Raw genomic sequence first — 13,751 nt, 5'->3', positions numbered from 1 at the left:
GAACCACACATAAAACTCATTTGCTATCTTAGAGTTAGCAGCACCACAGCTACTTGTCGAAATCCAATAAAAGCATGGTAAAACAATTAATGTTAAAATGAGAAGCGAAAAGAAGAGAAAATCAGACACAAGCACACAGTAAAATCCTCAGTGATAATTCATCCATTTCTAACTCAGAGATTGTACAAAATCTCAGTGTCTAAATTGACACTGCGGCTTTAACAGTGCAGGGATCCTGCTAACATCACCGCCATCGTGGCTTTTAAACATTTGCATACATCATCCCAGCGTGATCTTGTTGAGTAAAAAACGTCGATAAGGAAGGAATATATGTGCATGAATTATGGAAGAAGGAGCAAACAGGCAACTTTTTTTTGAAACGGTGGCCTACTTTCATCCAGAGAGAGAGAGAGAGAGAGAAAGAGAGAGAGTGAGAGAGATTATTTAAGATGAAACGTGAAGAGGTCGTTAATCATTAACTAAATTCTCTTCTTCCATATAAAGTTTTGTTTCCGAATATAAATGAGCGGGGCGAGGAAGAGTGTTTTAACAGAAGAATGTTAAGCAGAGACAGCCTCGAGTCTTTCATCATCTGAGCGCTACCGCCGGGTTTAACTTTGAAACCGAGTCAAATGGTATTTGAGGAAATCGTTTGTAGCGTTTGTTTTAATGCTCCCCGGAGTGTCAGTTAGGGTGGAGTGTGGCCAAACAGTGCCTAAGCAAGCGTTTAATAATGAGTTTTCAAAACATTAAGGCTACAAAGAGCTTTGGAATAAATGAAACTAGTTAGAGTGATGACTGGTGGAAGAAATATTCAGATTTCCTTTTACTTAAAGGGCCACTTCACCTCTGGGACAACCCTATCTTATTTTATTGTTGTTTGGGACACAATCAACACAATCCTGAGTTATTTTTTGTGTTCAGTCTTTTTTTTAGATATTTTAGTATTCAGCATGTACTGGTGATGCGTTTTGCATCATCCAGTCCCAAACAACAATAAAATAAGATGGGGTTGTCCCAGGGGTGAAGTGGCCCTTTAAGTAAATGTACTGTAGTAAGGCGCAGCGGTTAAGTAGCTGCCCCACCATGGAGTCTAGGTTTGAATCCACCGTGACAAATCCATCCACGGAATTGTCTGTTGCCAGATTTTGCCAAAGGAACAAGTGGCCAGGTCTATGAAAAATAAGCCCAATAGAAGCATCTAGGCTCAGTTTTACTACTTTACATTTACATTTGAAAATAGCAGATCAGCAAGCTCACATTGTGTCACATTGCAACACATTGCGAGCTTGTATATTTGCTATTTAAAAACATATTGAGGAAAAACAACTAAAAGATTTTGAATATTTTTGAAACATTTTAACAACACACAATATTAGAAAGTAAACACAATAAGCAACTACGCTCTTTTTTTTTAATACACAAATTGCTTATAAGCAGACATGGCAACACAGGTTCATTCAGAGCCACAGGAAACCCAATGATGTTTTTCAGCCTCTTTCAGGATATGAACAGGAAGCCGGGGGCGGGGCCAGGAATAAGGTGAATACGAGTAGGGTGATATTCGGAGGGTGAGTAGGGTGATATTTGTCACTGCGCACACTAATCCTACGGGCTGTGGCGGCACCTGTCAGCAGGGAGTGTTGGGCAGGAGGAGTACTGTACATCCTCCCGGTGGGGGCTCCTCACTGGCAGGTGAGCCAGCGACAACAGGGGGGAACTAGAAGCACAGGTCTCCACCAGGCCACACAAATCAGCCTGTTATAGCGCCACCATGAGGCTGATTTAAAAAATGTGGGGCAGAGGTTCTGAATTAGCATCCAGGGAGTGTGTGTGCTCAGTTTGGCAGCGATCGGGCCAACGGCGCCGGAGATTAGCTGGTAACAACCAGGCCACACAAATCGGCCTGTTATAGCGCCACCATGAGGCTGATTTGAAAAATATGGGGCAGAGGTTCTAGATTGGCATCCAGGGAGTGTGTGTGCTCAGTTTGGCAACGATCGGGCCAACGGTGACTGAGATTAGCTGCTCACAAACTGCGAGGACGCACGGACGCACGCACGCACGGACGGACGGACGGACGGACGGACGGACGGACGGAGGGGAAAACATACTCTCCCTCAGCCTTCGGCTGGTGGAGACAATGAAGTAACTAGTTACTAAAGGCATCAAATAAATGCACCATTTACCAATTAACCCTTTAAGAGCTGAGGCGGATTCAGCAAAGCGCCTTCTAAATCAGTAGTTCTCAAACATTTTTATGCCAAGGACAGGGAAAAAAAACAATGTGGATATATATAGCCACTATTTATGTCATCAAATTATTACATCTCTCTCTCTCTCTCTCTCTCTCTCTCTCTCTCTCTCTCTCTCTCTGTCTGCCTCTCTCTCTCTCTCTCTCTCTCTCTCTCTCTCTCTCTCTCTCTCTCTCTCTCTCTCTCTCTCTCAGGGTCAGGAGGTCACTCGGGCCAGATGACCTCGTACTCGGACAGTGGCTACCAGGACAGCATCGGTTACTATAGCAACCAGAACGTGGTGAGGTCAGAGCCTCGCGCCTCGCTGTCCAGAAGCCCCCGTGCCGAGGGACAGGTGGTTGTTTTGTTCTTTTTTCATCCAACCTTTTATTTAAAATGCTCAGAGACAAAGATACCGGGATTACACATAAATAAAGAAATTACATACCAGTAAGCCGACCTCCACGCTCACAACGCGACACGTTGTGAGCTTGGAGGTCTGCTATTTCCGATATTATCTCCAAAAGTCCCTTTTAGAAATGTCAGCCCCTGCCTCTCTAACATTCTCTGCACGTCCCTGATCTATAATAACCTAGCCTACAACTCCTCCTCCTCTCTCTCTCCCCCTCTCTCTCCTCCTCTCCCAGGCGTCAGGCCGCATGTTGAGGAGAATGGCCTCCCTGCCCTCCAGGAGTCAGTCACCGGGGGGCGCCACCACCACCGCCTCGCCGTCACGCGCCTCCCTGCGCACGTCGCAGGGCAGCACCTCCTACGGCTCGCCCATCCTGTCTGAGCCCAAACCCCTCGTCTCCATCTTCCCCGGCACCTCCATGCCTCCCTCCTCCTCCCAGGTGATCTGCTATTCACACTGCTATTTACACTTTTTGAAAATGGTTAAATACATTTATAAACTTTCCTCAACAATTATGACGATTATGCAAGATAATTGCGATTAACTCAAATAATTGCGATTATCTCAAATAATTGCGATTATCTCAAATAACTGTGATTAGGCGATTATGTAAATAATTGTGACATTCCTAGTCACAGAGATACTAAAAAATCACACCTGTGTGAACTGAGCGGTGGTCGTGGAGGCTGCGCAACAGCAAAACAAATATATATATATATTGTGTGTGTGTGTGTGTGTGTGTGTGTGTGTGTGGGTGTCTGGCCTGGCCTGAACAACAGCGCCCCTCCCTTAACATGTGTGGTCACAAAAGGTACTACATACAGGCTACATACAGACAGACACGCATACAGACAGACAGACAGACAGACAGACAGACAGACAGACAGACCCACACACACGGCCACGTATAGGAGCGTTGTGACCACCGCTCAAAAAGAATGTATTTACTTTGCACAGTTTGCAGATGCTAACATTGAGCCCCATTTTGCACTTTACTTTGATGCAATGTGAGTTTAGAGTTTGTAGATTGGCTATTTATTTATGTACAGTATATAGTAAATATAACTATTTTACTTTGTTACTTAAAGTATATTTCATTGCACTTTTTTTTTCTTTTTGTTTTGTACATTTAGTCAAGTAAAATTGTTACTCTACTTATAACTACTGCATGTACGTCTAATATTCTTCTTCCCCAGGGCTGTGCCTCTCCCACCTCCTCCTCCTCCCCCACCACCAACGGGCATCACCAGCGCCAGCTGGCCCAGGCCCTGGCCCAGGGCACCGCCGGCGGCCGGAGGCTGAGCTCCACCCTCTCCCTGGAGGAGGGGCGTGGCCTGGCGGGGTCTCCGCCCTCCCTGCGCGCGGGCATGACGGCGGTGCCGCAGCAGCACTACGGCTCCACGCTGCCCCGGCAGAGCCAGCCACTGGCGTACGGCGCCGACCCGTACGGGCTGTACCAGCGCAGCGCCCTGCCCAGACCCGACAGTCTCATAGGTCAGTGATAACCTCGCGTCACCAGGCTTTCCGCTGGGGGCAAGCCTGGTCTTCGTTTACTAAACAGGTTGGTTGATCCGGTCTAGACCGGATGGTATCCTACGTCACTTTGTATTCAAAACGGACTACACTTTGGCAGGAAACACTAAATCGAGTTTCAGCCCAGTTAGCGCATGCGCAAGTAGTTAGCGCATGCGCAAGTAGGGGTTTAAACTGTTTCCGGTTTGGTGTTTCCTGCCAAACTGTAGTCCGTTTTGAATACAAAATGACGTAGGATACCATCCGCTCCCGACCGGATCAAAAGCCCGAAATTGGAAGCCGTCCCAGGCTAGGTCAGTGATAGTTAGTCACACTGTCGCCCGTCAGGGTTCTTTTGGTTCCATTTGTACACTGTCAGAGTTACAGACGTGTATGGGTCAATTTAGACCCCCTTAAAGGAACCCACAGAGTCCCTTGAACCCACTTTGAGAACCACTGTTCTAAGCAACATGTCAAACCCTAGAATCTATGCTGTTTTCGAAGGCTTAGAAAACTGCAAGAGAAACCATTGTGTTTTTTGGCATTACTCTACCCCAAGCTAAAATATGGAGATATGAGGTTTCTGCCTGACAGCAACGATATGCTAGAGTTAGTTTGCAGTCGGGATATATGTTGCAGTCGGTTAAAGGCATTGTGAGTTTGGAGATCTGCACATTTTTATGATTAGCACTTTATTCAATTTTTTATTTTATTTTTTAAACACAACAACATTAGAACACAACAGAAGCACAAACAAAAGACAGACATACAAAGACACAAAACGAAAACAAAATGCAAAATAAAAGGGGCTCAAGCGCACAGGGGCGACACAGTCCACAGTCAAACCCACATGTTACTTGACGCGATATCCGGTGGGCATATCTCGCTCACGAGCAGGGAATGCCTCACAGTCCCAACACACGTTAAGGTGATAGTGTCCCCATTTCAGCTCATAGGAATCCATCCTGTTATGTAACCTGTATGAAAGTCTCTCGAAAGCGGCCAGTTGGCCTAATGGATACTGAATACTGAATTTCCCCCTTGGGATAATAAAGGTATCTATCTATCTATCTATCTAATGCAGTAGTCCAATAAGACAACGCTGGTGTGCTTAATCAGAACTTAATCAGAACTTAGTCTTCTTCCCGACACTAAGGTGGTTTTAATCCATTCTGCTAAGGGGGGGCGATGCCCTTCAGGGTGTTGGGGTCCCCCAGAATAAACAAACTAAGGTTGAATGGTATGGTCATAATTGTTTTCATTTTTTTAATGTGTCTGTGCCGGGGTTTTATGAATATTTAACAAATGAAAAGTATTAACAAGAACGTGTGACTAAATAATAACTACACTAGAACCATTTGGAACACAGGTTTTCTTTTCCACTTCTTGAAAAGTAGCCATTTAAGACATACAGTACAAGGTTTCCACCCGACAGGGACGGCTGCACAAAGATAACAGGGATTATCTTTATTATTATTATTATTATTGTTGTTGTTGTCAAAGCCTTGCTGACGCAGAGGTTTATCATTGTATTAAGCTTGCTCCACTAACCCACATAACCCTGCTGCACACACACACGCACGCACGCGCACACGCACACGCACACGCACACGCACGCACACACACACACACACACACACACACACACACACACACACACACACACACACACACACACACACACACACACACACACACACACACACACACACACACACACACACAGAAAGAGAGGCATGTGACAGCCTGCCAGGAGCACTGCTGCTAGTGTGTGTGTGTGTGTGTGTGTGTGTGTGTGTGTGTGTGTGTGTGTGTGTGTGTGTGTGTGTGTGTGTGTGTGTGTGTGTGTGTGTGTGCGCGTGCGTGCGCGTGAGCATTGTCTACATAAATATGTGTGCATCCCTGCATGTGAGCTAGACGCAGTGACGGGAAAGAAAGCTCATATTCACAGAACCACAAAGCGTAGTGCGCTAACACACGGCCTCTGGCAGTGCTAAAAACACAGCGCATGAATGATGCAACGGATTGATACGAGCGACGCAATGGAAAAAGACGCAGCCACGCGTAAAATGCATGCAGTCAGAACCTGCGGTTTTTCTTCCCAGTGCCGGATGGGAGGAGGTTTAGAACGCGTTCTTTAAATACAGTATATACTCAGTGTACACTCTGCCTGGGTTTGTGTTGCGTGCGAGCGCTTCCCTGCCCGAGTGTCCTCGATACCCCCACTACCTCTGATTCGTGGAGTTTGTCTCCCTGTGGACTAGGGATGGGACGATAAGCGATATTATCATTTATCGTGATAAAAAAAACTCACGATAATCGTCATCCGTCATGCACTGGGATCAGTTCAGCTTTTATTTGCAGAGCTGCATATCCATTTAAACCCTCTATTGGTAAAACATACTTATTATATATTATACGTACTTGATACTTGTCTCTTTTTCACTCTCTATCAAATGTCTTTGCTAAAGAAATAGCAGATCTATAAGCTTGTACATCAGCTATTTTTTGGCAAATGTTCCGCCCCAGGATAATGGATTTTGATTATTCCGATAATACCGTAAATCGCGATTTCTTTTGTCACAATAATCGTGATATGAAATTTTCATATCGTCCAATCCCTACTGTGGACCTGCCTTGTGGACTTTTACCTGTGAAGTTTCAGCCCCATGGGGATCCTTTCTATCCGGTCCTGCCAATGCGTTGATACCCTCCCCACCCTTTTTTCCCCCTTTTTTACCATATGTGTCTTTTTTACCATAAATATCGTCGTTGTCGGGTGGAAACCTTGTATGTCCAAAACCATTCGTTTCGTATTCATCATTTTAAAAATGATTTAAAATAGTGAAAACATACAATCTACAAGTGTGCTTATGGATCACTAGTCTTGTGCCACAGTATGGTGAAGCAGGGCTTTACGTTACGAAAAAAAAAACGTACAAATTTGAAACTTGGAGATACGAGGTTTCTGCCGGACAGTGACGATATGCATATGGACCTACTGCACCGATGCATTACCACCTTTAACCCGCCAAGACCCGAGGCCAACTCTACAAAATGCCTTCTAAATCGGTAGTTCTTCTCGCACTCAAACATTTCCAAAAATAGCAGATGTACAAGCGTCAATCTAAAATGACACGGATGCTTTCCCAGTTCTGATGGGTATAATAAACCTTGGGTTTAGCCTCGTCATTTAGGCCAGGACTGCAGGGCATTTTGCTGAAGCACCAGGGAAATTGAGTTCGGGAATAAGGTCAACATTCGGGATGTCTTCAGAGAGCGGGAGAATGCAACACGGGAAATAATGTTTTCTGCATTAACCGCCCGTCGATTTTAAATGGCCTAGCCTTAATAATCCCCTCATGAGGACTGATAATGATGATGCATTCCTTAAAAATATGTCTGCAAGCTTCACGTTAACAGGACCACACAGAGCCTCAGATTTGAATACAGCAAAACGTTAACTAAGTGAGGAACACTGAGTTCTATAAATGTCTTCTAAGACTAAATGCTTCTTCTAAATCAGTGCTTCTCAAACCTTTTCATGTCAAGGACCCCCAGAATTACATGTATTAGGCCGCGGACCCCCATCTAAAAATATATTGTTCCAGGGACACCCCCAGAAGCAAATATTTGAATGCAAAACGGACTGTAAAAGCTTGCAGTGCGGTACTCGGTGCCGCGCTGTGAGCTTGTATATCTGCTATTATAAGCTTGTACTGTATATCTGCTATTATTTTCTTCATAGTTAAAGCATAAAATAATGGTTAAAGTGGTTCCAGGTCTTAATGGGTTAAATATTTTTCTCTGTGTTGTTTTTTCTCACTCTTGCTTTCCCTGCTCGCCCCCCTTTTGTTTCTTCTCCCTTTTCCTTAATATAATAATTGAAAATGATGGTGCTTGCACAAAAAACGAATAACACCCGCCCACTTCAGATTACAGGTTCTCCGCACCACCGAACCTGTAATGTGAGAATGAAGTTGATTTTCTTTCTATTGTTGATTAGCTGAGATGAGCGGAGGGAGCGCTCGTACACACCTAAGGCCATCGGCTGCACAGTGTCGGCACACTTTTTGAGCGGTGCTAACCGCTCCCATGTCTGGCTTTGTGTGTAGGTCCCTATGTCCGTAGTACGAGACTAATGTCACCCGAGACTAACGTCATAGAACAGGGGTCTTCAACTTTTTCAGGCCGGGGGCCCCTTAGCTGAGAGAGAGATAAAGCAGGGACCCCCCACTACGTACTGTATACAATTGTGTTACAGAAGAAAGATTTTGAAAGATTTCTTAGACAGCTTAGACTTGTTTGACAGCACTGTCATCATGTTGGAGTAATGTGTATTTTCAACAAAACATTTAACCACTTGAACCGTCAAATACTTTAGTCTGCTCTTATTTACATTGCGAGGCGTTGTAAGCTTGTAGATCGGCTATTTTTGGCTAATGTGCCACTTAGAATAGTGATGCTAGGGTTCAAGTGGTTTATGTATAAAACATGATGCAATCACACAAAGATTTGGAGGACCCCCTCTAGTAACTCTGAGGACTCCCTAGGGGTCCCGGACCCCCTGTTGAAGACCCCTGTCATAGAAAGTACGCAGAGACCGACATCACTACAGCTGATGTCACGGACAGAACAGCCCATACAAGGAGTTATGCACGTGTGTCGTGTTTGATACCATGGTGCGATTTTGCCTTGCGGCCCGCTCAGGCGCGGCAACAAAAACAAAAAACGCCAAACGCAGGCAGAGTGAACCAAAATTAGCTCTCCTCAAAACCACTGGTATGGGAGTCGCTAACATAAAGTACATGCAACCTGCATGCATGCGGGCAGTCTTACTGTTTGTATAGAAATAATTGGTCTACTCCATACTGCGCATCCACTGTATCATATTTTTTTGGGTAGTCATCATCACTATATGCTTAGTTGCATATGTTTACAATTATACCAAATAATTGTTGGTAAATGTTATTTAATTTGCACTCATTAGCTGGAAAAGCAAAATTATCCCAATTAGCTCCATCACATGCAGAGTAAAATCCCCAGTTTTCATTTCATCCATGTGCAAGATCCATTTGATTACGTTTGAAATAAAATTGGTTTCTCACAGTGAAATGAAAATGGAGTATTTCTACCGTGTAGCCTAGACTCTCTAGGTCAGCGGTTTTAATAAGATTTACTGAGATGTGTTTTTGAGCAAATTGATCAATGACACCGTGGTGGTGGTGTCAGGCGCTGCTAGCCGCCGCTATTGAGTTTCAAGTCAAAACAACGGAACACAACGCATTCATTGATATCGATTAGGCAGGTCTCAGAGTTTGTTTAAGGACACTTCCTAAAAAAAAAAAAAAAAAAGGCTTAGGCTATAATGCACTTTTAACAAAGGTTTCATAACAGTCATTATGAAGGTTTATAACGCCACAACAGTTTGGACACTACATCCAACGCAGGCATTGATTTGGTGTGGTTTAATTGATTGATGTTAGACTAATCACAGTAATCAGGTGTTCATTTAGACCTGGTTAATGTATTTAACTAGCTGGTTAATAGAAAAAACAAACAAACAAAAAAAAACAACAACAGGATAGTCTACAGCAGGGGTCCTCAACGTTTTCAGGCCAAGGACCCCTTAGTTGAGAGAGAGAGGAAGCAGGGACCCCCACAACCTTTTCATAGATTCCATATAGTTTCATCGTTTGACAGCATAATCATCAGTGTATTGTGGATTCATGTCAATATTTAACCACTTGAACCATCAATACTTAATAAACCTGACCTTTCCCTTTCTCTATGTACCGGTATGTAATCTGCTCTTTTTCCCCTCTACACCAAAGGTCTTTGCTAAAAAATAGCCCATCTACAAGCTCACAACGCCTCGCAATGCGAGGCGTTGTGAGCTTGTAGATCTGCTATTTTTGTCTGAAGTTCTCAAGAACTTTCTATCACTCAAATATTTGGAGGACCCCCTATAGTAACTCTGAGGACCCCCTAGGGGTCCCGGACCCCCTGTTGAAGACCCATGGTCTACAGTACAGTTAGGAATCATGTCTTTAGAATGCTCAAAATGCTACTGTATGTTAAACAGAACAATTAGCATTTGCATCTCCAACCCTCATCATAATTAACTTCCCATTTGAATACTAACGATAATCCTGCATAGCATCTTATCTCTGTATTCAGTGGCCTATATACAGTAGTGTGCTTAAGAGTCTACTCCCAGTAGAAGTATCTTTCATTAAGGTTACCAGCTCTGCCCCTGCTTCTTTTTGCTTCCTTTTTTTCCACTGCGCTGCTTGATTTTGTGCCGTATCGAAGATGGCAGCCATATAAACAAACACACAACGTCATTTGTAATTTACAGCTAAACATTGCTCTCAAGAACATTTTGATAACATTTCAAGCGAGAAATAAACAGTGCAGTAACCGAATATTGATTCTGTTTTATCAAGACTTACCGTTGCTTTCTGAGGCGACACATTGCACTGAACGCACCTTGCATAAATCCTAATAAGGAGCCACGTTTATTTCGGTTCGGATCTGTCCAGACTACGATATGTCGTCATTCAGCGGTTTGTGGGGGGGGGGGGGTGTCACCCCACGTAAGTTTGGCGGTTCGGTGCTGCCGAAATGTTGTGACCTCCCGAAATAAACTTGGTGCTCAGCGGTGTCTTCTCATTCATTCAGCTTCAAGTTCATATTTTCTGCAGTGAAGCCAAGGAAACAGCGGTCGTTTGGAAGGGACACAAGCCAACTTCCAAATGCTTGTGGCCGTGTATTGATCATCTCATAGCGGATACATTGTCAGCTGGCTCTCGCTCTGGCTGGAGAGTGAGAGAGAGTGAGTTTAAAGAGAAAAGAAGAGCTTAAACACAACTTTGCTAGTGTTCCGTGTTGATAGGTTTATAGCTATATATTACCTCTATAGTTTATAGCCGATCTGCCAGCTCAAAACCGCTCCCATGCCGTGCGTCCGCAACGAGTTGTGACTGTGATGCATGCAGAAAGAGTGGCAGCACTTCTATAATGTGAGCTTGTAGATTAGGTGTTTTGTGTGTGTGTGTGTGTGTGTGTGAGAGAGTGTGAGTGAGTGAGTGAGTGAGTGAGTGAGTGAGTGAGTGAGTGAGTGAGTGAGTGAGAGAGAGAGAGAGAGAGAGAGAGAGAGATGCTGCTCACTGGACCTCCAGTCATTCAGCGTGCAGCCGCGAGGGCCAGTCAGATCCGTCCTGCTGCTTTTTGAGTGTTTCCAGTTGAGCCAACATACACAATATCAGAACCCTGACTCTGTTTGACCAGAATAGAATAGAGCCTTTATTAGTATCATTGGTAACACCTTTGAAGGAAGTGAGAACAACTTCTCTCCAATATGGCTGCTATGATATAGCCTCATGTGGTTGCATTTTGTCTCCCTGCTCTTCTATTAGAACGGGTACACATTATGGTGTATCATTATTTTATGCTTTAAAGGAGCTATAGTCAACTTTTTCTTGAAAAACGGATGCTAAAATAAAAATAATGTTTCGAAAATATTTTATAAAAAAATAAGCTTCATATATGTGTTTCAATTAAAAAATGACCACAAAAAGCGTAAAATAATGATAAAATAATCATTTTGGCCCTTTGTTTACATTTACAGGGCCCGTACTTTGTTTACATCCTAGTCTGTAGACTAGGATGTACACCTACAATGAAAAAGTTGACTATAGCTCCTTTAACTATTGAAAAATAGCAGATATACAAGCTCACAGCGCGGCACCGAGTGCCGTGCTGCGAGCTTGTAGATCTGCTATAAGTGTCTTTTGAATCCTTCTTAGCCTCATTCACATACAGAAAAGCCAAGCTAATGGTTTGCTTGGTAATTCAATTTATTCTCTATGCAAACCAGCTTTTAAAATGTCCAAGCTGGAAAACAAGTTTGGAATTTTTTAAAGCTGGTTTGCATAGAGAATACATTGAATTACCAAGCAAACCATTAGCTTGGCTTCTCTCAGTGTGAATGCAGCATAAGATTTTTTGAAAAACCCTATGTTTCTATGTCAGCAATCTGGCTATAGCCATCGTCAAAGAAAAGGTCCTTTTCACTTAACTGGAGCTCAGTTAGTCTGTTCTTGAGAGACTAATATCTTGAGAGACTAATATGTCAGTGGTTCTCAAACCTTTTCGTGTGAAGGACCCCCAAGCTGTGAGCTTGTATTATCTGCTATTTTTCACTGGTTAAAGCATTCAATAATTCTAGGCCTAAATGGGTTAAGAGATTTTGATCGTGTGAAAGGTCATGTCTCACCTAGACACAGGATTTGAGATCTGACACAAATTCTTACCTGATGGTCATGCAGGCAGCTTCTGTTAATTCAATGGTAAAACATTTCATCACTTGTGCAGGAAACCAGGTTCAAATCTGGGATGGAAAGGGAAAGTTACATAGTGCAGCTTTAGTATTGTATTATATTCTGTATTCTGCTTGATCCCATGTTGACTGTTAATTAGTGCTGTGCAATTATGGTAAATAGTATCGCTCTGATTATTTCCTTTTTTAATACAATGAGTAATTATGGTTATTAGTCACAATTGTTTAGAATGTTTTCACCATCTGCAGTAGATTTGAACATAATGGAGCTTTTTTTGTGCCACCAAATCCTTCAATGATTAACTGGCAAAAACGAATATACAGTATAGGCAAGTCTCAGACAGAAAGAAATTGAATGATTGGTTTTCAATGTGAACTAAACATTTCCAAGGGTAAAACTACTGTGCATTCAATGACCGCTTGGTACTCTATTGTTCTATATACTACTGTAGTGTATTGTGTAAGTCATCCTCTAGGCTGTGTCTTATAGATTTCTATTGTGGAAGATGACATCGGAGAACAAACAACAAACATAGATTTTCAACCAGTGACTGCACGCTAGCAGCTTTCTAATCAGGCACAGAGGGATCACCCTACAGCAGCGGTTCTCAAAGTGGGTTCCGTGGCCTAGGGTGCCGGAGGATACTTTGAAAATATTTGGAATTTATTGATATCAGTTTGGTTTAACCACTTAAACCCTCTATGCTTAGTAAGACTGACGGACCAGCAAACCTCCTCACCAAAAATAGCCGATCTACAAGCTCAAAACGCATATGGTATGCTGCTGCTCAAGTGGTTAAATGTCAAGTATGAAGTTATTTTCAATCTGTTGCATAGTAATGGAAACTACCATTATCGTGACACATGCTGGATCTTATAGGGGAAAGATTTACATATTTTTGTACTGTAATATGACATAATTGTAAGGTGCTATAAAGTAACAATGTAATTCAGGGGTGCCTTGGATGAATAGTTCTTGTGTACACCAGATGTGTGCTGTCAATGTCCCGGGTTCATGGATGCATGAGTGCTACAGTCCACTCATTCCTATTCCTGTTTTTAACCTTTATTTATCCAGGGTTGGTTCGCTGAGCACTTCAGTCACACTGAACATTTCGATCCCCGAATTGGGCCTGTCGGCCCAGGCCCAGGGGCCCAAAAGGCCTAGTGGCCAAATTTCAGGAGGGGCCCTCTAGATCATACATGGGCAACTGGCGGCCATTTAATGCGGCCCGCAGGTTAATACCGG

General features: G+C 43.4%; 1 protein-coding gene across 1 annotated transcript in view; it reads left to right on the top strand.

Annotated features, from left to right (window-relative positions):
• Window positions 1–2,456: 2,456 nt before the first annotated feature.
• LOC308279979 (plakophilin-4-like) overlaps window positions 2,457–13,751 on the top strand; it is a gene marked incomplete at its 3' end in the record, with an annotated part of 51,831 nt that continues 40,536 nt past the window's right edge. Inside the window, exons 1-3 of the mRNA XM_080720217.1 lie at window positions 2,457–2,589; window positions 2,882–3,073; window positions 3,843–4,140. Of these exons, the coding sequence (XP_080576343.1) occupies window positions 2,473–2,589; window positions 2,882–3,073; window positions 3,843–4,140 (607 nt within the window). The 5' untranslated portion in view covers window positions 2,457–2,472. The remainder of the gene's footprint in view (window positions 2,590–2,881; window positions 3,074–3,842; window positions 4,141–13,751) is intronic.

This window comes from Nannobrachium achirus (assembly GCF_963921795.1).
Source record: "Nannobrachium achirus genome assembly, chromosome: 24".
Taxonomy (NCBI): Eukaryota; Metazoa; Chordata; class Actinopteri; order Myctophiformes; family Myctophidae; genus Nannobrachium; species Nannobrachium achirus.
This window is presented reverse-complemented; position numbering and strand designations above follow the sequence as displayed.